Below are 21,359 nucleotides of genomic sequence, written 5' to 3'. Positions count from 1 at the left end.
CACAAAGCAATATGAACAAGAATAAACAAGGGCTGTTCTAAGCCATGAATCTTAGAGTGGCTTATTGACAGCATTTTAGTAAAAGAAGGCTAAAATAACTTTTTAGAATGAAGAAATAACAAAACTGGCTAAATATCTAATTAGTCAAAAAGGCTTTTTACAGTTTTGATCCATGTAGTATTATATGATTAGGGAGAAAACCATCATCATCACCATCCCTATCGTTGCCATCACCATCATCACTATCATCACCATCACCATCATCACCATCGTCATCAGCATCACCACCATTGTCACCACCATCACCATCATCACCATAAGGCCCTGACTTTAGCGCCACATGCATTCTTACTTTCTGGGGCAGCTTTGTTGCTTGCTTGATGTCTCTGTCCCCTTGGCAGTTCATGATTATGTCAGTCATTTCTGTGCACTGATTCAAAAAAAGCTGATGACTTTCGCCTTGATAACTTTAAAACATGCCAGATATAACATTTATGGGCATGATTTGTGAGTTGCTCAGTATACTTCTAAAAAATCCCTAACTTGGAGGTTTTTTTTTTTTTTTTTTTAAATTTTTATTTATTTATGGTAGTCACAGAGAGAGAGAGAGAGAGAGAGAGAGGCAGAGACACAGGCAGAGGGAGAAGCAGACTCCATGCACCAGGAGCCCGACGTGGGATTCGATCCCGGGTCTCCAGGATCGCGCCCTGGGCCAAAGGCAGGCGCTAAACCGCTGCGCCACCCAGGGATCCCGGAGGTTTTTGACAAGGATGCAGGAGACCCTTTTTAAACATGAGCAGAGTCGGGGAGGGAGGCATCTATCACTGAAAATGACCTCACTAGGTATGTAAAGGAAAAGAGATTTCTGTTTTAGATTTGAAATCTTCACGCTTTGCAGCAGGAACCATCTGCTCCAGGGCATGCACCCCGGCTCACTACCTTCCATGCCCACCTGTACTCTCCTGCTCACCCCTCCTTATTGGAGCTCTTTCAGCAACTTGAACCCTTCACCCTCTCCTCCCTGCTCTAGAACCCTGTCCAGGGCCCACTCCATCTATGAGCATTTCCCAAGGGCTGGGTTTCCCTTCTCCATTCCCGGTATGGTCTTTCCTGCACGACTGACTTGCTAAGATTGAGCTTTACAAAGATCACTCTTTTCTGAGTAGAGAGAAAACTGTGCAAGAGTGAAAATCTTAGCAGAAGGCAGTAGAGAATTCTAAAGGAAGCATGAGTGCTTAAAAAGCGACAGCAACATCCCAACTAAAACGTTTGGGAGCCCAGCCTGGGACGGGACATTGGGACTGGAAAGAAAAGGAGAGCTGGCCTCAGGTTTCTAGTTTGGGGCTTAGTGAACAGCAATAGCTTTAATCAAAATAAGAACCTTCTTTGTTCCTTCTGTAGCCTGCCACAGCATCTGGCAGCATGAGGTGTATTCGGCAGCCCTCGCTCAGGTCTTCACAAGTGAGTGACTGCTTCCCGTGATGGGGCCAAACACTATATCCTTTGTGCCAGGCCCCGAGCAGGGCACAGTCCCACTTGCACGATCTTCACCCGGAGGTGCATTCCGCCAACCTCCCTGTTTTATGGAGCAGGAAACTAAAGCACAAAAATTTTAAGTAACTTGTCCAAACTCACAGCGCTGGAGGGGCAGAGCCAGGATTCATTCACTGCAGCCCAGAACTGCTGCCTTTGCCTCCTCGACCGAGACAGCGTTAGGATTCAGCAATTAGAGATGGCTGTTTGCCGGAAAGAAAACAGTAAGCAGGGTTTTTGATAGCATATTTTATTTGAATCTAAGAAAAAAAATGATTAAATTCGAAGTTCAGAAATATAAAGGGTTATCCAATAAATTTAGGATCTTAACTGTTTCTTAAACAATGATGACACACACTTAAGCTGGTTCTGTGGCTCCCAAGTTTCGGGTTTTACTTCCGTACAGTTTAAATAAGTAAGAAGCCTCATAAAATATCTTCATGCAGACGCACAGAGATCATTTTACATGACGTGTGTTGGGGGATTTGGGGCCGTGAAGATTGTTTTTCCAACCAAAAGTTGGAGCTGAAATAGCATCGCAACTTGGCCCACACAGCCCTCGGACCGTCCTCCAAATGGCTCCATCGAGCCAGGGGACGCTTGCTGGGGGCCGCTGGTTGTAGCTGCGGGCTGGTCCTGCTGCTCACGCTGTGGACATTCAGCTCCTGACCCTGCTCTCTCAAGTGCCACTCGGGTGAATTTCCTGAGGCCACCAGGAAAGAAGGAAGCTGGGGACCTGCAGGCACTTGTTCAGCATCTAGCACATGGCTGATTTGTGCTGGCTGAGCCTTCTCTAAGGAGCACACCCCAAATTTGTTCAGGTGGTGATTTAACGTTGCAATAGGCCCCAGAGTGGCCCAGGGTGGGATGGCTAGTGGACACGTGTAAGAGAAGACGCAGGGCAGACAAGCGCTGGCGGGGTCACGCTCTGACTAAATCTACTTCTCTGAACGATGGGCCTGTTTACGCTGCTTCTGGACAGCAGGGGCAATCCTCTAGTATTTACTGCGTGATTAATCCAAGCCTCAGGCAAAGCTCAAACAGAAGCTTAAAAGGAAAAGCAGCACACCAAAGAGAGGTTGAAAAAATGGTCTTTTCTACCAGGGCGCTACCTGGAATGATCAGATTGCTTTAGTGGTTGCGTGACTCATCGCATGAACGGGATCTCTGCACAGCAAAACTAAACAAACTAACACAAAATTCCAAGAAGCAAACAAACCCATGCACTTGTTAGCTGTATGATGAGGACAGCAGCAGGTTGCAAACTTCTAGGGAAGCTTCCGGCGTAGATTCAAAAATGCTGTGGGCACAGCCGATCTCAAAGGAAGCGAACGTGGCTTGACTAGGAGTGAGTGCCCGGGGCGGGGAGGAAGGCACAGGGCGGGGACCGCGTGCCTGAGGCTAAGATTTCTACTATGTCAACATGTGTAGGATAAAGAAATTAAGCTCAAAGCCATTCAAAATACATCTCCACCAAGTACAGATTTCCAAGGTCAAAAGAGGACACATACATTGTATGTGATTAGTTTTCTGAAACCAGCCCTTCCATTTCACAGATTAAAGCAGTCTGTTTAAATATCTCATTTCTACAAAGTGAATTTACATTTAAAGTACAAAGTGCAAATACTATGTGTTTGTTTTTGTTTTTAATTGCTTTTTGGTGAGGGAGTCTCCCACATGTCTAGGAACCGCCTGGGATGTGTGAGCCACTATCCTTGCTTCCTTGGCTGAAAAAAAGAAATGGAGACATCATTAGGAAAAGCATCATTGGACATCCCTCCTCATCTGTGAAGACTAAGGCTTGCCTTCTAGGGATGACATAGTCGACCTGTTGATACAGGGCAAAACCAATATATTTCTTTTTAATGCAAAAAGAAAGAGTGCTGGTTTGATATTTTTGGGCGTAAGGATCAATAAAAATACAATGCAAACATTAAATTCCAAACACTTCCCTCCCTCTCAGTGATTAGGAATATCAGAAAGACCTACTGGCTGAGAAACTTAACATTTGCTTTAAATATCTCGATTCAGTACATTAAATGTTCCATGCAGTCTCTTGTCACCTTGGATGTTATACAAGATAATTTTAATAATCTAACTTATGCTTCAAGTTTAATAAAGGCATCATTGATTTTTAATTTTTCTTCTCATCCTTTCCATTTATAAGTTTATCTCCCCAGGAAGAAATGCAACTTGAAAAGTTTATTTGCTAATTACAGGAATTCTGCACCCTGGCTGCCAGTTGAAAGCAATTTGGGATGAAAAGGAAAAGCAATCTACCATCTTCTAGATCTAATTTTCCAAGGGTACCAATTGATCAAGGGTACCGATATGAATTGATCCATGTATCTGCTTCATCATTTAAAATAATTAAACTTAAATACTTAGAAGGCTTCTGGGCTGGTTTTCCTCCTCACGATAAAAATACTAGTAGGTAGTTGGAAGAGAAAGGAGCGTATCTCCTGCTTGGAGCTAATGGGAAGTTCTGTTTTGATTTGTTGTGGTTAAAGATAAGCCATCAGCGGATTCCTCGGTTCTGGAAGCGTGTCAGAACTGTTGCAGGAGGGGCGCCTGGGTGGCTCAGTGGTTGAGCGTCTGCCTTTGGCTCAGGTCATGATCCCTGGTCCTGGGATCGGGTCTTGCATCAGGGAGCCTGCTTGGTGGGGAGCCTGGTTCTCTATCCCCCTCTGCTGCTCCCCTGCTCCTGTGCTCTCTGTCTCTCACTTCTATCAAATAAATACATAAAATCTTAAAAAAAAAAAAAAAAAAAAAAAAAAAACCTGTTGGAGGAGACGGGGCTGACATCCTAGCCCACATCCACATCGATGTGGGGGCATGGAGGCCCACCAGGGACGTGAGATATTCAGAAAGCTCCACTCGCTGTCTGATCCAGTACTGGCTCCGGTATCATCCCAACTCCCCTTTATCCAACATTTCCTGTCTGGTTATTCACATAGTGAAAGATTTTGGTGCTCGGTCCTATTGTTTATTCTTCAAAGAAACATCTATGGCCTTCAGTCATTTTATCATGTGCAAGCCACAGCTGGCCTTGGCCGGGGACTTAATCCAAGGGTCACAGTTTACATCAATGGCTGGGAAGTCAGTCCCTATTCGAACACCATAAAAAGAGCTGGAGAAGCTGCTCTGGCTCCGTTTTCTGGGAAAGAGCCGAAGAGGGAGGCTCGCATCTTGAGCAGAGTTTACTCGCGGTCGAGAGCAGTGCATGTGTGGCAGTTGTCACTACTGCAGGCACCTGACCTGCGCTAACGGCTTTCAGGCCAGCCCTGTTCTAAAGCATAAGTGATTTGTGGTAGGACTTAAGAAGCTAAAACCCTAAACACTCGCTAAACAAAGAAAACCATATCACATGGCTTTCCTAATGAAATGGTTTCAAGTTACATTGAAGGTGTGCACTGGAGGTCTCCACTTAAAACCCACAACAAATGCAGGGCTTGCCTTAGGAAATGTCAACCGACATCAAACAGGGAAGACCAAATAAATTACAAATTGGCGAGTGGTCATAAGGAGGGAGGATTTTGCCTTGGCTTTGAGGGAGGGAGAAATGCATCCACACCTGTTGATCCTCTGGAAAATATTCTAGACTTTGGACAGGTGTGCATGGGGTGCTGGGGAAAGCCAGCACAATTATCTGCTTTAATTGCACCTGCAGAGACACAGGAGTCAGAAACACAGAAATATGTTTGTAAACACACACAGGCGGGGAAACTGAAAATCCCTTTTGGAGCAGAAGATAGTCTCATTAAGATCCCCAGATGAAAAGAGAACATTCACCTGAATGCCCAGAGGGTCTCCTGTCCCTGCAATCTCCTTAACAAATGGTAAGAAATAAATTGCAAGACCCTGGATAATTGTTTGTAAAAAAAAAAAAAAAAAAAAATTCCACAAAACAACCAGTTTTGAATTTTTTCTAAAAATATCAAAAACGATTGAAATTTCAAAAAGAAAAAAAAGACAAAATCTTTAAGTTGATGACTTCACAAGTTGATGATTTTGATGGAATTTTGAGGCTATTTTTAGCCTCATGGGGGTATCTGTATGTTATGTTGCCTCTCCTGGATGGTTTCCTTTTTGGGAAGGCACTTTCCAAATCTACAGGACCCTAAGCTGTCAATGCCTATGATTAAACCGGTAAATCATTAATGCTAAAATACAGACGATAATACTCACCTGTCTATTAGAGGCGCTTTCAGCATTAGCTCTAGGGGCTAAGGGGGGAAAGAAAAAAGACACTATTAAAAACCAAATACTCTTTAGCTCATGAAAGTTTCAATATAATTTTTCAGGAAAAGATCAAAATCACTCTAAGAAAGTGATTTACAAGAGAAAACTTGCAAACTTATTTATAAGAGAAAATGGGAATAGAGAGAAAGCACAGGTTATCTGTGGTGGCTTATAAATTCATGATGTACACACTTCCTCAAATTACAGATGCTCTAGTCCAAACATAGAAAAATGTTTCTAAACATTTTTTACCAAAGCTTGCAAAGCACAGTGGACTCACCCGAGACCTTTCCGACCCTGTGAAACTCTCCCAGGGGGTGCGAGGGCCTAGGCAGTGTGGAACACCAGATCTTTGACATCTCCTGGGTGTTTCATATTTAAATCATGAGAAACTAACATGTCCAGCTCAAAATAAGTTTTCTAAATCCTTGAGGGAAATGGAAGGTGGAGGGAGATGACTGAGATGCATAGTGGTTGCCCTGTGGCCTCACGGTAGGAGGCTCAGACCCGGCCCCACGGTCACCTCCCACGTCCCTCGGGCACTCCTGGGGTCCAGCTCCTTAGCACCTGCCTTCGTCCTTGGCTCCTAGGATGACCGTCCACCTTCCCAGCTTCCCTCCTTCCTCCCCTCTGGCTCCTCCCACCCTCCCGGCCCACTGAGAGGGCCACCCCAGCAAGGAGCCACAGGCAGCAACACCACAGATAGAAATACGAGACCACCAGAGAGAAGAGGACTGTTTCATAGCCACCTGCCTGGTATGGCGTTCAGGGACAGTCAGGAGTGTTCACATCATAGGTAACAACTGCTACCGACTGCTCCGGGCGACCCAGGAGAGGACAATCTGTCCGTCAGGCAGTGTGCCTGGAAGGGACCCCGCTAGCATGGCAGCAATTTGTTTGAAAGAGATAATTTGGTCAAAAATGAGTATTTCTTAATTGGCGAGTTTCTGTGTAACGGTCATTTTGGAGAATAACGGGGGAATGACACAATGTTCTGTGAATGTTTTTTTTTCTGAGTTATTTAGAAACATTTCCTTTCTTGGTTTTAGCATTTCTCAATAGTTCAGTTAATTCATTTTCTTTTCTGCTTTTTTTTTTTTTTTTTTTTTTGCAATAGTGAAAATTTAGATCAAACCTTCCAATAACACATCCTTGGTTATATTCCAATACTTTACAGGCAAAATCTTGTGTAATATCGTAAAATAAGTGTGATTAGAAAGTACATGTATGTAGACCCCATCTTGTAGTGAAACGTCTTAGTACATGCACGCAGGTGGGTATCCACACAGAAATATTTCAGGGAAGGGTACAGGCTCGGGTCTGATTATGACGGGCATTCTATCTGGTTTTTATTTAATTTCTGAGTTTTCTTTTGTGTGTGTGTTTTCTTTTTAAGAATAAAACATACATTGCTAAGTGGTGAGTAAAGATGAAGGCAACAAGAGACACTGGTAACAGTTTGCATATTTAGAGAGTCCAAACTAACCCTCGCCTGAATATTTTTTTTTTTTTTTTTTTTTTTTTTTTTTTTTACTTTTCAAAAGCAATTTCAAGGTACACGAGGCAGGAGCAAGGAATGAATTGGAAATGAAAATAATAGTAGGAAAAAAGTTAAATTCCTCCAGGGAAATAAGAGTTGCTAAAGCAACTAATTATGAATCCAAATCCCCGATGCTCATTTTTGACCAAATTGCCACGTTTACCAAATTTTTGCTGGTTTTCTTTCTTTTTTTTTTTTTTTTTTTGGAGGAGGTTCATCAACCATCTCCTTGGTTGTTAACATGCTAACATGACTGTAAACTTCAGATACATCCGCCTGCACAGAGCTACCCAGGAATTAAGCCCAGCCCTGCAGCAGTTGGGGTTTCTGGTGAAGGGTGATGGTGTCAAGGGAGCCCATCATCGTTGCTGTGGCACTCACGCCCCTCCTCTGGGCACAGGTGGGGTGCGCTCCCGCCCTGTCCCTGCGTGAGTCCGGTGCATGCAGACGCCCAGATCGCGCTCAGGATGCTGCACCGCCTAGAGCATCAGCCCCCCTGGGAACAGGTGGGTCCCTCGGCCCCTGGCGCCCCCACCCTCCTGGTGAACGCACGCTTCCCAGACGGAGCTTGTGCTCCGCATTGCCCCACATCAGGGGCAGAGCCAGCCTCCGGCCTGAGCCGCATGGTAACGGCCTGCAGCCCGCGGGGACCCGTGGGGACCCTCCAGGACCCCTGAGGCGGGGGAGATGCACTTGGGGGCCGCTGGCCACTCAGCACGGCCGTGCAGGGGTGGGGGGCAGCCTGGACGCCTGCAGCAGCGCACTGTTCCCTGCGGGGCCAGAGCCCACACAATCTCCACATCCCAGGTCCACTCCACCTCGGCGACCCGGGAAGGCGCTGAGTCCCCCCCGCCAAGGTCAGGATCTGTATTCGCCCCATTGTCCATGACACCTCCTGGGTAACTGAGGAGGTCACCCTGCCAGGAAGGGGCCTGTACTGTCCCGCCTGAACTCAGTCACTGGGGAGCCTCTTGGATGCTTTGCCAGCAGGGGACTTGCTGACCAGATGAGCTGGTCCCCAGAGACAGCAAACAACTCACCTGGGATCACACTTCCAGTTCTAAAGAAGCCCATCCAGAGCCCCTGTGCGGCTCTCACTCTCTGGGCCATGAGCCCCCCACCCTCATCACCCAGGGTGGGTACCAGACAACCAGCACCCCACTCTCATCACCGCCAGGGCAGGTACTAGACAACCAGCACCTCGCCCTCATCACCTCAGAGCAGGTACCAGACAACCAGTCCCCCACCCCCATCACCCCAAGGCAGGTAGACAAACAGCCCCCCTCCAGCAGTGTGAATTTGCCCAGTTGAGGCTCTTCTCTGGGCCGTCACACAGCTACAGTGCCTGTCAGGCTGCCACTTTCCCCGGCCGAGCAGGGTTTACCCGCTGGCTTCTTAGACGCCCGAGGGCCTGAGGTAGGACAGCATCCCCAGGGCTGGCCAGGGCACCCACTGGGTCTCCCCCAACATCCTGATGGCTGCACCCAGACATCCCTCCCACAGAGACCTCTGCTAGGCTCCTCAGCCCAAGCGCTGCGCTGCCTCCCTGGTCCAAGGGCCACACTTGGCACACAGTCACAGCCCCGGTGCGCCCTCCCCCTGCCTGCCAACTGTGAGACTCTGAGCCTGGCTCCATTCCCACCTGCACCCTGCAGGGTGAGCCAAGAGGGCAGCCCCGCGTCTTCGCCACTGGCCTCTGCTCCAGATTCTTCCAGGATAGCATGAGGTGCAAGCGTCACACACCCTGCACTCAAGGCTTCCAAACAAAGCCTAGTTTTTCTAAGACTAACTTCTCACAGAGACATTAGCAGGGACACAGATCCAGCCTGGACTCTGTGAAGCAGGATGGTGGCGAGTGACCATTGTGAAAAGAGCTGGGGACACAGGGACAAAGGAGAGACGGGAGCCACTGCTTCGGAAGCCGCCCCGAGGCCAGCTGCACAGTCAAGTGCAGACCTGGGAGGGCCTCGCGGAGCACGAAGAACTCACTCCCTGTCCTCTACCCTCAAGCCTGGTTTCTCCTTCAGAGGTGTTACTGACATCGGTAGTAGGAGAACAGAATCATGAAACACTGGTGACGCCTCTGCAAAGCCTCCCAGCACGTGCGCTGTGCCAATGGAGAAACCGAGTCCACCACATGCATGCAGCCAGCAGGCTCCGGCTACTGTAGGTCTGTCTCCACGGCAGTCGGTGTGGTCGGCCGGGCCACCTTCACAGGACGTGCTCGGCGGGTGAAACAGCTAACAGGGTGTTTTCAACTATCGACGTAGCTGGTCTGGGTAACAGGAATTATGCAACTGCCGATGAGCTGGCCCGCACGTGTGGCTGGAGTCCACACACAGGGGCATAGAGTGACTCCCAGTGGTTTCCAGATTGGCATCAAACACATTTGGAACGTCGCCACCAAGGCCGGAGCCAGAGGGCGCGTCTTCACACAACGCTCAGCTTCGCCCCAGTTGACCAGCCTCTCCCTCTGACGGGCTACGGCTGGTCTGTTATTATTTCTACAGACAAACGCCCTACAGGTAAGAGGCCCCCTCAGACGGAAAGGACAAGCTATGCTTAAAGAAGCCAACGGAGCAGGTGTCAAGACCTGATGCATCGCAAAGCACAAAACAACGAGAAAGGCTCTTACTAGGGTGCTTCTTTGCGTTTGCTTTACCTTCTTCTTTCGTCACCCCGAGGCAGCCCATCAGCTCTTGCACGGAGATGGATTTGTCGTTATTCACGTCACAGTATTCGACAAACTTCTTCACGCACTTTTTGGGCTTTGATTTTTTCCGAAGGAATCTCTTGAAGGGCTTAATCTCCTTTTTGCCAATGTCCCCGCTGGAGTTCTTATCGAGTAGCTTGAAGTACCAGTGGACCACCCTCTCCTCGAGGGTGTGGCTGGGGTCGGGTTCTGAGAGCCTGCAAGAGCACACAGGTCATCAGGCGCGGCCGGCCTCCCCCCGGCCTCGCCCGTCTACGGAGGGCGCGCCGTGCACCCCGACTCTCCTAGAAGGGGTGCCCCGCTCATCACGCCTACAGCGTGGGTGCCCAAGCCTGTGCGTTTCGCCATTCCGCAGAGCAATTTTTAAACATAATTTAGAGAAGGGAATTTAGCAAGAATACTTCACGCTGGTTTCAGAACTGCGGATGACACCATGAGTTTATGCGTGCATATGACACACTCGGTGTTGGCCAAGTCTTTAAGGACGGAAGCCCCCTTGTCCCAGGTTCTGGGCTCCAAGGAGCAGGCAGGTCACCTTGGGGCCCCAAGAGTCTCAACTCCTATAAGTGGGATTCACCAACAATCCCATTTTATACCACAGGGTAATGAAAGACGCAAGTAAAGATACACTTAAAGAGGTAACTAGACCTCTTCCCTTGGATTAAAACAAAGTTTGATATTTTAAGATACAAATCACTAAAAACTCTCCCAGAAGATCTGGCTTTGTGCCACACCTGTGAAAATGTCCCAGATGTCAGAGCGTGCCTTCTCCCTAAGGGGAAGAGGACAAATACAGGGCGCGAGCCCCTACGGGCCCTTTTGCTCCACTGGCTGCCACTGTCTAGACTCTACCGGCTTGGAGGAGCCCATGTTCCTGGGTGTGAAGGAAGTAACTTAGGAAAAATGCTCATGGGTATCAGGGCATTGGGATACTACTGAGTGTTTCCAGACTTTCAGGGGAGCTCTTCACACACCAGTTCATTTACTGCCTTCAATTCTACTTTTTCAGCTTAGAGCACTCTTTCCAAGAATGTGTCAACTTGAAATATAGGTCTTTTTTTTCTTTTTTTGCTTTCTTAAGCTTAATTTACTGCCCGATTATAACATTTTCTATTAGCATTGCCTTTCTTTTTCATTTGTTGAATCTTACTCCTAAGGAAAGAGACAGAGAGGGGAGCCCATCAGCTGAGGAGACCAGAAAGCTTTAGATCATCCAGAAGAGGCGAGATTATCAGGGCTTTGCAGGCAGGAGTGGGGAGCAAGGCCAGTGCTCGAGGAGATAAACACAGAAAGATTCTCCTCCCTCTGAGAAGGAAGAGATAAATTGCTGTGAATTCTCAGGAGGGTCCAGTCCTGTGAAGTCAGGTCCAGGCAGTGCTGGGAGCTCCCTCACATCTGCAGGTAGCTACAGAAGAGCTTTGGGGAACCATAGGGGCTCACCCCGAAGCCCAAGCCCACGCATGCAGAACACCTGCCATGTGTCCAAGGGGATCGCGTCCAGAGTCTCAGGGTCCCCCTTTGAGCAGTGTCAGCGTAAATAATGCCACTGTACACTTGGGTCTTAAGTTGGTAAGCCTTATGTTATGTGGGTTTTTCTATAGTAAATACATAGGGTATTGAAAACTTGAAATCCAACATTTTAATTCCAAGTATTAAAATTTACTTGATAGGAACACCTGGCTGGATTGGTGGATGAAGGTCTGCCTTTGGCTCAGGTCCTAATCCTGGGGTCCTGGGATTGAGTCCCACATCGGGCTCTCTACAGGGAGCCTGCTTCTCCCTCTGCCTGTGTCTCTGCCTCTTTCTGTGTCTCTCATGAATAAGTAAATAAAATCTTTTTTAAAAATAAAGTCTACTCAATAGCTCTGAAATGCAAACCCAAGGCTCAAAGCCATCAGAACCAAAGGCCCTGCCTCCTGCCTCCTGCCTCCTGCCTCCCGCCCACCCACCTGCCACCACCTGGTGAGATGGCTGGGATCACTGGTTCTGGCTCTGCCCACTGTGACACGGCCCTCAGCGGCTTAATTGCATCACAGGGAAAACCCGCTAAACAAATCACCCCCAGACACATGGAGCAACTTGAAATTTTGGGAGAGGGCTCCTGCAGTGCTGAGAAGCTGACCTGCCCTGGAGACCTATCGGCTACACCGGCTTCCAGCTCTCAGGTTACTGGGGCTTATTCTCAGATCCTTGCTCCACGTTGATGTAACGTACCTGCCAGAGGAAGAGGGGTCGGAGACTGCGTGCACCATGTCGGTAGAGAGCGCGTCCAAGATGCTTGTCAGAAATTCATTCTTTTTGGCACCAGGACAACCTAAAAAAATAACGCACATACAATTTTTTTCATATTTCACAAAACCCACAGAGTAAAAGAGCTCTTTCTCTGTCATGGAAAGACAAGTTTAATATTTGGAAATTAGAATGCTGGGGTACCTTAATATTAATGAGCTCAGGTGAATGGTCATTAGCACACTGCAATACATATATTGATTTTGGATCACAATTTTTTTAAAGGATTTATTTATTTATTTATTTATTTATTTATTTATTTATTTATTTGAGAGAGAGCATATGTGCATGTGCAGGCATGTGAGGGAGGGAGGGGCAAGTGGAGGGGGAGACAATCCTCAGACACACTCCCTACTGAGCACAGAGTCCAACCTCAATCTCACAACCTATGAGACCATGACCTAAGTCAAAATCAAGAGTTGGACACTTGGCCAATGGAGTCACCCGGGCCCCCCTTTTGGATCATGATTCTTGTAAATGACAGTATCTAACTTAGTAACTAAGTCACTACACGGGAAGAAGAGATTTGCAGCACTGATATCCGCGCAGCGATCTCCGGTTGGTGCTGCCACTGGTCGACCTTGCGTATGAAGTCCTGGCGCTCAGAAGCATCGGGAGGTGCCCTGAGGTCGCTCTGCTGGAGCAAGACGAGGCTGAGTCCAGAGACCACATGGGCTCAAGACTGACTGCGCTTATGGGGAACTCACCTTCTTACAACATCCTTTCCTGCAAGACACCCCCCGGCCGGCAGCCCCAGTTCCCACACACTCACACGGCTGGGAACGCCCTGGACTCCCCACACTATTCTCCATCCTGTTCCAGGATGACGAGGACAAGAAGGGGAGCAGCAGGGGCCTGTTTTCCAGACGCTGGGCATGGGTAGGGCGGAGGTGCTGTCAGGGCAGGCTGGCCATCCAGACAACGACATGCTATGCCGTCACACGCGCTCCGGTTTTCATAAATTTCCCCCTTGACAATTGAGTTTCTGGTATAATTGTGCAAGTACTTGCTAGTTGCTGATAGCAGGAGTCCATTCACGCCGGTCTCTACTGCATTACGTACACATATCAGAGAACAGAAGTGAGTCCCCATCGAGGAGAGGAAGATAACAGTGAGGCAACTGAAAGGGTAGGTTCTACTCTGGAGGGAAAATGCACACCATTGGGAGAATGTTCCTTTTGAATAAAAATAATGGTCTACTTAGCTATTCTCTCTGGGAGGTTGCAGGTGTGTCGCACATGATCTGGAACCCGGGAGAACCTCCTGCATCTGGCCAGAGGACCGCGGCCTCAGCGGAGGCTCTCAAGGGCAGCGAAGCTGTGAGTGATAGGACTGGTGGCTGCTAGACTGAATAGGACAACAGGCCGACCTGGCTCCCTGCCCCGGAGGGGTGGTCGGGAGCCCTGCTGCCCAGTAGAACCATCCAGCTCAGACAGGCACCAACGTGCAGGAGCGTCCTTGGGGTGGGGGGGGGGGGAACAACCGACCGGCCCCAATGCCCCGGGTGCCTGCAGACCCCGATCCCTGGGATCCCCACCACTCATGAGCCTCAACACATCCGGGGAGGCACGTGTGAAGGTGAGGAAGACCGCGAGGTCTGGGAAGGCCTAGCATGTGGCTGACCTCAGCACAGAGCGGCTTTAAGAAAGGACGGTGCTTGTGTTGTGTGTGGAGGGCATGACCTCAGAGGGGACACAGCCAGCTGGTGTTTCTGCTGCTACCGTAATCACACACCCCCACACGGAGTAAAGCCGCACACAGTTTCTAGTCAGAAATGACACCTATACTTTGGGAAACCAAGACTGCGGGCATGAGAAAGATTTAGGATTCTTTCATGCAAAAAAGAGTTAAAGCAAATGCTTACTTTACTTCTAAAACAAGAAATACTACATCAGTCCCGCTAAAGCCCTTTCTTGCTGTTACGTAACACAGACTGAATGGCACCCGTCTTCCTGCATGGGTATGGGCTCTACTTTGTAGTTCAGAGGTACTTTGGTCCAAAAAAGAACACTTTTCATTTTTATTTGCAAAGACATTGAACTTCGTTTTAAACAAAGAAAATAAAAACTGAGTTGTTCTCAGAAAGACAAAGCTGCCACACCTGCAAAACTTCCTGGAGGCGAGCTCAGTCCCGCACTGCGAGGCCCAAGCGCCGGCTACACTTAGCAGGGTCTGCACACACCAGTCCGCCTGCGGGGGGCACGCTCAGGCCACACGTGGCACTCGCCCCACGGATATTCGCTGAGACCCTAACAAACGTGCTGGGTCCATGGTAGCCATCGCAGCAGATGGAGTGGGCGTCCTGAGTCTGGCAGGACCTGGTAGGACCAGGCTCCTGACCTCCCTGGACTTGGGAGGCCGGGGGGTAAGCATGCGGGAATGGGGGTGCCGTGTCCCAATTATGGGGCAGGGGGTCCGCCGCCACGAGGGCTTGGCGAACACAGTCCCATGGTCCCTGAGAGTCCGTCGGCCTAGGGGCAGGGGAGGGGAGGCAGCGGGGGGAAGGGGCCCGGCCTCCACTTACTGTCCCCGTCCAGGCGCCGTCGCCTTGTTCAGTGGCTACTTTTGAGAGGACACCCCTCTTGGAGCGGAGAGTCCTTGTCCTAGTCACCCTGGAATGCTGTTTGTCACTGCATGACATGGATCGATTGTAGCTCAAAGCCATTTCTCAGGAAAGAAGGCAAATGAAAATGTAAAACAAGACGATATCAGAAGGAAAAAATTCAGAGCTCTTTGAGCAAATTCTCATTGCACGTAAAGTGACAGAAGCGCGAAATGGAAATGTGAAACGGACCAGGTCCTGCAGATGTACAAAAGCAGCGACAGGCCCGAGGCAGAGGGAGCGCGTCCCCAGGGTGCAGGGGGTGGGGTCCTCCTACGGGGAAGCAGGGACACAGGCTCCGTCTCTGTGCTGAGGGCCACTGGTCAGAGCCACACAGGCGGGGGCCGCGGTGGTGGTGAGGGCTTCTGGGGCCCGCAGACCCATGTGCACTCGGCCTCTGGGGCCTGGGGGGCCACATGCCAACAGGATGACCCCCAACAATGGATCCGGGGGCCCTGGCTCCGTGCTCACCTCCTTCTCCCCCTGCACAGCAGGCCCCAGGACAGCTCCACGGCCGCCCTGAAGCTGTTGCTGCTAAAACCACAGCCCGCAAGGCTCGACGATGGCGACACCGTCACTGTTTATGTCAGGACAGCTGTTGGCCGAGTGTGAAGCTGGCCCGGAGGCACAGTGCAGGGTGGCCCCACGAGGCGCGCAGGCGTGGTGTCCACGGGCAGACGGCTCGCAGCCACTTAGAGACGCGCTTGTAGGGAAAGAGGAAACCACACTGCCCTTCTCAAAGCTGCAAGCAGTCACTACACTAATTTATTTACAAATCTGTGGCGAAACAGAGCATGTGGCTTAGCCTGAAGATGCTCTGTTGATCCCATTTATCTGCAGAATCCAACTAAAATCGTTGGCACCCAATTGGGTTTCCGTGAAAACACTTGAGCGCTAATCCTGGTTTGGGACCGCAGTGCGTACGCTTCACTGTCCAGTGGCCACTGTCGTTGCTCTACAGCCGCTCACTCAGGCCGCGGACACGCTCAGTCAGCTGCCCACGTGCACCCACCGCCTGGCTCTCAGGGGCGCCTGGTTAAGGTTGGCACACATTAAAGATCACTTGATTTGCTGCCTTTCAAAATGAGTGAGTTCCTCACTTCCTGTGAAATGTCCTTATTTTCAAAAACAGAAGCTTTTTGTCTGGAAATTACCATTTCTTCTCTTCCATTTCTCTTTCAAACAGAAATCGATGCATCTGCAGGACTTCTGCCCCAATCACATCCTAACACTGCTCTCTGAATCAACGCTAGTGGGAGTCCCTTCCTTGCTGGCACCTGCCACACCCGGATGGCCGCCGAGTGGGGAATGATGGCTGCTTCCCCAGACCTCCATCAAGAGGAAAGCATTATGTGGAGAAAACCCATATTTTTGGACCCATGTCAGCTGACACTGACCCATGGGTGTGGTCTGAGCCCTGCTCAACAGGTGATCACGTGGGTTCCTGGGTCAGCAAAGTGGGAAGGGCACCAGGCCTATCCACCGGGTCCTTCTTTCAGAGTAGGTGGCCTTGTGGGGTAACTGACTCACCCGCTCTCAGGCATCTACAGCGAATGCCTTCAAGTTTGGGCTGCCGGTTGTACGTTTGTTATTTCACATGTATAGGGCACAGACATAGGCAATCGTTTACAACAACAAGAAATAAAATCTCTTTGATATTCATTGCTTAAAACACAAAATCTGGCACAGAGAAGAAGGAAATGTGTAGAGCACCCAACCCACACTGCTGGTGAAGCAAGAGCATTGGAGACACGGAGAGAAGCACAGAGCGGAGAGGCTCTGGAGTCACGGCACCCCGCCAAGTATGAATACTACGCCATTCCCACACACACCGGCCCTCCCCAGGGGCGGACAGAGCCAGAGCGTCTGCAACGGAGCAGAGGGCTGGAGAGCTCAGTAGGAGGGGAGCAGGACCCCAGTCTGCGGGGTGCTGGGAGCCACAGGGAGAAACTCGGGGGGATTTGCAGGTAACACAGTCTGACTTATGGTCTCAGAGTGACCCATGGTCACCATGGTCCAGGGACAAGGTTACTGAGAGGGACGCCAGTGTGGACCGCCAAGGCCTCCAGGGATGACCTCAGAGGGAATCAAGGAGGACACAGCACTCTGGGGTTGGGGGGGTGTGAGCGGGGAGTCCCAGCTGGGGTTAACTCGGGCCTCAACACAGCAAGTATGTAGAGAATGTCCTTTGCAAGACACGGGCCTCTGTTCACTCCTCAAAGCCCACCCTTGCAGAGGGACTCAGGCCTCAGCCACGGAAGGAAGAGAGGGTCCAGCCTGGCACTGGGGTCTGAGCCCTGTTTTGCGATGACACAGGCAAGGGCCGCCTGCCTCCGAGAAGCACATCCTTATTAACGCTTTTGTGAGGCTCACAGATTTCAGAGTCCATACTGGAGACCATCAGTGAGGGTCCACTCTCAGAAAAAAGCCTTTAGGAAAAAAAAAAACAGGAAATTTTCCAATCTTAAAAACAAAATCTTGATTTTTGTGTCCTGACTCTAGGGTTTCCATCTTTTCTGTATTTACATATTTTATATATTTATTTTCATATTTCCACATTTTCAACATTTTTTCATTATTCGAAACAGAGAAGTTCACAGGCTTGTGTCCATGCTCTGATTAGGTAACAGTAACACACGTCAGGAATCATGGTTGCATGGAAGCCAGTGCCTGTGGGACTCTGCAGTTACTCCCGTGAAGAAGCGCAGGGAGACACCATCCTTGCCACCAAAGGGCTGGCATGTGGAGGCCCTGGGTGTCCCTTGGCCTGTGACGTTCCAGAAATTCTTGCCCTTGATTTTAATTCTCTTTTGGTTAGGTCATCTGAGTCTACAAAGTGCACTAAGAATTTGGAATCGTTGATAAGTTCATTGTGAATATTTATCCTAAAGACAAGTGTTTATGTTTCCCGAGTCTTCCTACATTTCTTGAGGACAGCGCTATGTCATCACTCGCTCAGTAAGTAGCTATTAACCATATGTTCAGTGCAAAGGAGCTCATAAAACGAGGCATGGGCAAGCACACATGGAGGGTTCTTGATGGCCTGAGCAAGGAGACGCAAGTATTTCCACAGTCATTGCATATTCAGGGGATGGTCCTGCCGCCGGCTGTGGAACAAGAAGTGTCTGCGGACACATGTTGATGTTTCAATGGGGCATGATGTCCAGTAAATGTTTTTACAAAGCATTCGGATTATCATTATTGTCCTTTTGAGGCTTTCCTGATGCAAGGCACGCTATTTTCTCTCCCCAGCATCACTCAGGAGAACAAAACGACTGCTCTCAGTTGAATTTTCTCTTGAGCAAAAATTTGTTTATGTTGCCAAACTGACAACGTGTTTTAGGTGGAGTGTTTTTAAGACCACTAAGAATAACTAACCATCAAATGTTTACTCTCAGAGCATTGGAACCCCTGTGGACTTCAGGAAGCTGTTTGCACCCTCGTGTGCATGTGACCTGACATGGCGCCGCGGCCTCCACTCCGCAGTTCCCTAAAACAGGAGGACAAAGCCTCAGGAGGAAACAGCACGTCTTTGTTCAAAGATAAGGCAACTGAGAAAGGGACGCTCGGAATCACCACGGAGTCAGCGCCCAGCCAGCGTGAAAGCCGACGACACACACCTGCTCACATGCACTCTGGAATCTGTGGCCAGGCCTGTGCGCGTCCACAGATCACTTTCATACCTTACCTTGTGCAAGAGCATCGCTTCCTGTTTTTGAATCTGATCTGTATTAATTCATTGCCACGCCCTCCGCCAATCGATCGCATACACAGGCTGCATTTGTGAGATTATTTCTGAAATATTTCTTGAGGTAACATTACCTGCCTATAGGAGCTAAGCCATGCTTGTGGCCAGAAATATAGTTGAGTTACAAAGGTCCTCAGGTCTACTAGTATGACTATAAACCTAGACGTAACAACAGTGGTTCCGAGCTTCCTCATTGCGCATGGCACCCTGACCGTGCACCTGTGACCCGTCCATCGTGATCAGACAAGATGCCCTCTGCGTGGAGACTGATGTGTCCTTCTGGTGCTACACAACCAGGGCCTGGAACAGGGTGACCCGGGGGTGGGGTGGGGCCGGGCCTTCTCTGCTCCCAGAGCAGGGCGCCATTCTGAGAGGCAGCTGTCCCCTGTCTGGCAGCCTGGCATCCTCCTGGTCCGAGGCTGGCAGGAAGAACAAGCAGCTCGCTCCAGCCCCGCGACAGGACCAAAGGTGCACCTAGTAGATGGTCCAGGGACAAACAGACTCTGTCAGGTGTTCAGCCACATGCTCATCGCTGCTTTCTGTTTTTTTTTTTGGTTTTTTTTTTTTTTTTTTTTTTTTTTAGCAGATGTCATTTAAGGAATGCTTTCCATTCAAATAGAGAAAACTTTCTTTCACACTGCCAGCATATTTCTTTTTACTTCCACTAGTTCGCTCTGCAATATTACCTCTTCCATAGCCATTGTGAGGAATTCCAGAAAGAACACAGGCTTGACAACAAGACAGACAGCCTATGTATTTTCAAACTGCAACCCCGTGCAAATCCATACTTTACCATCATAGAAAATAAGCTTTCAGTGTATGGTGTGCTCATAAGTTATATTTTATAGCACTGATGACCTTGATGGGGTTGCAAATGGGGTTATGTGTCACTAAACTCTTAATGTGACAAGCAAGCGTTGTCCTTGCAGCCTGTCATGCATGCTGACAGGTGACTCCTGCTGTCTCCTCATTGCTAATGAGCCTATGAGCAGGCCCCATGGAGTCGGCACCGTGATGGGCTCTGCGGCTGGGGCCCCAGGTCAGCATCCTCAGCATCCACAGACTCACTGGGCCTGGGAGCCTGCCCACTGTCTGGCTGGGTCAGACTCGGTCAGCAATGAGCACCCCCTGTGGAAGGAAGGGGACAGCAGGTCTTGCAGAAGCCGGGAGCCACCCGACAGCGACAGCAGCAGAACCGTGCTGACCCACCACGACCTGGAGGAAACAGGCCCAAGGGATATGCCAGGATGACCAATCACCCATCAGTGAGTCTCACCAAAACACAAACCAGAATCACCCAGGTTTTCAGTTCCCCAGATACAGGCGACAATGAGCCCCAAACACAGAAATGAAGTGAGGCCAGAAAGCTGAGGATGTGACAGGGCAAGTAAAGCCTTGTGCTGCTGCTCCAGGGGGACACGTTTCCCAGGAGCTGTGGCTGGCCCATTCGAGTTTGCAGGGACCCCCCCACCCAGGGATCCCATGGAGCAGGGGCCTGGCCACTCCGCCACCTCTGTGGTCTTACAATTAGGGGTGAGACGTTAAGACAAACATGGGGGATGAGAGGTAGAAGCGATACTCTGACCAGCTGAATCAGGAATCTGCCAGAATGTCTACCGATGACACCACAGACAATCTCCCAGTCCCCCTGCCGTCGGCGTCACAGTGTGATAGTGGCCCACATGCACGTGCCACCCATCCATGCCCTGAGCCTGCACTGATCAAACTCACCCACATGTCCTCAGCTGATGTCACAAGAGCCCTGAGGCCTGGGCAGTCTCCCTCGTTCCCTCTGAGCAGACCGGGCCTCAGAAGCAGTAGGCAGGGTGACATCCATCAGGCCAGGGCAGTGGAGGCCCCAAGCCCCTGCCCCAACTGCAGAGCCCATGGCTGTGACCACTATACCCTTCACACAGAATTCCTGTCTGTAACCTGTCCCTGTAACCCCCAAGTCTACACCTCAGAGCATCTGTACACAAACCCCTTAACCGAGGCCCTCCTCCTGGGACTCGCCCTCCCGTCATTTCTGAGTTGTGGGGTTTGCATCCAGAGATGAAGAAATGGATCAGACCCTCTGGGGCACATCTGATACGGTTGCTGAAGTTTTCACATATCAAAAGATTCCCTATATATGCATTCCTCAGTGTCCAAATGATTAGGTGACACAGCAAGTTCCCAAAGCCCGTTTCCCACAGAGAGCTGATGCACAAGGGAAAACTATCCAAAGAAGACAAATGACATCATCCTGACTTATGTTGTCCAAAGAGCAGTGGGAATTGGACTGGCCTGGTTGCTCATCAACACTCTCAGAATAAAGGAGAGAGAGTGAGCTCCTCGTGGTTTGGAGTGACCTCTGTTCCAAGGAGAAAGTGGAACTCAGTGGTCGGCTCCTCCAGGCTTTGCTCTGGGCCATTTCTTCCCATTTCCAGTGAAGATAAAATGGCCTCTCCTCAGGTGATAGAGGTCAGCGACTTGTCACTTGGGGTCAGGGTGTTAGGTGAGTGGACTAGAGTCAATGTCTAGCAAGAGGAACCCAGACCTTGCCTTTAGTGTTCTCATTTTCAAAAAAACCTTTGCGATGGCATGAATGAAGAAAGACACTGATGTGCTCCATATCAAACTTGGAAGTGCACAAAAATGAGGATGGTGGTAATGGGCCAGATAAGAGAATTTTCAAAATCAAGTTTCAAAA

At 49.6% G+C, this 21,359-nt stretch overlaps 1 protein-coding gene across 1 annotated transcript in view; it reads right to left on the bottom strand.

Moving 5' to 3' along the window:
• Positions 1-1,768: 1,768 nt before the first annotated feature.
• Positions 1,769-21,359, bottom strand: part of SMOC2 (SPARC related modular calcium binding 2) — a 158,482-nt gene continuing 138,891 nt past the window's right edge. The window contains exons 10-13 of the mRNA NM_001177803.1: positions 12,243-12,342; positions 9,978-10,225; positions 5,722-5,759; positions 1,769-3,260 (exon numbers count right to left, since the gene is read on the bottom strand). Of these exons, the coding sequence (NP_001171274.1) occupies positions 3,243-3,260; positions 5,722-5,759; positions 9,978-10,225; positions 12,243-12,342 (404 nt within the window). The 3' untranslated portion in view covers positions 1,769-3,242. The remainder of the gene's footprint in view (positions 3,261-5,721; positions 5,760-9,977; positions 10,226-12,242; positions 12,343-21,359) is intronic.

The sequence above is a fragment of the Canis lupus genome, chromosome 1 (genome assembly GCF_011100685.1).
Source record: "Canis lupus familiaris isolate Mischka breed German Shepherd chromosome 1, alternate assembly UU_Cfam_GSD_1.0, whole genome shotgun sequence".
NCBI classification, from domain to species: domain Eukaryota; kingdom Metazoa; phylum Chordata; class Mammalia; order Carnivora; family Canidae; genus Canis; species Canis lupus.
The sequence above is the reverse complement of the archived record's forward strand: the minus strand, read 5'-3'. Positions and strand labels throughout refer to the sequence as shown.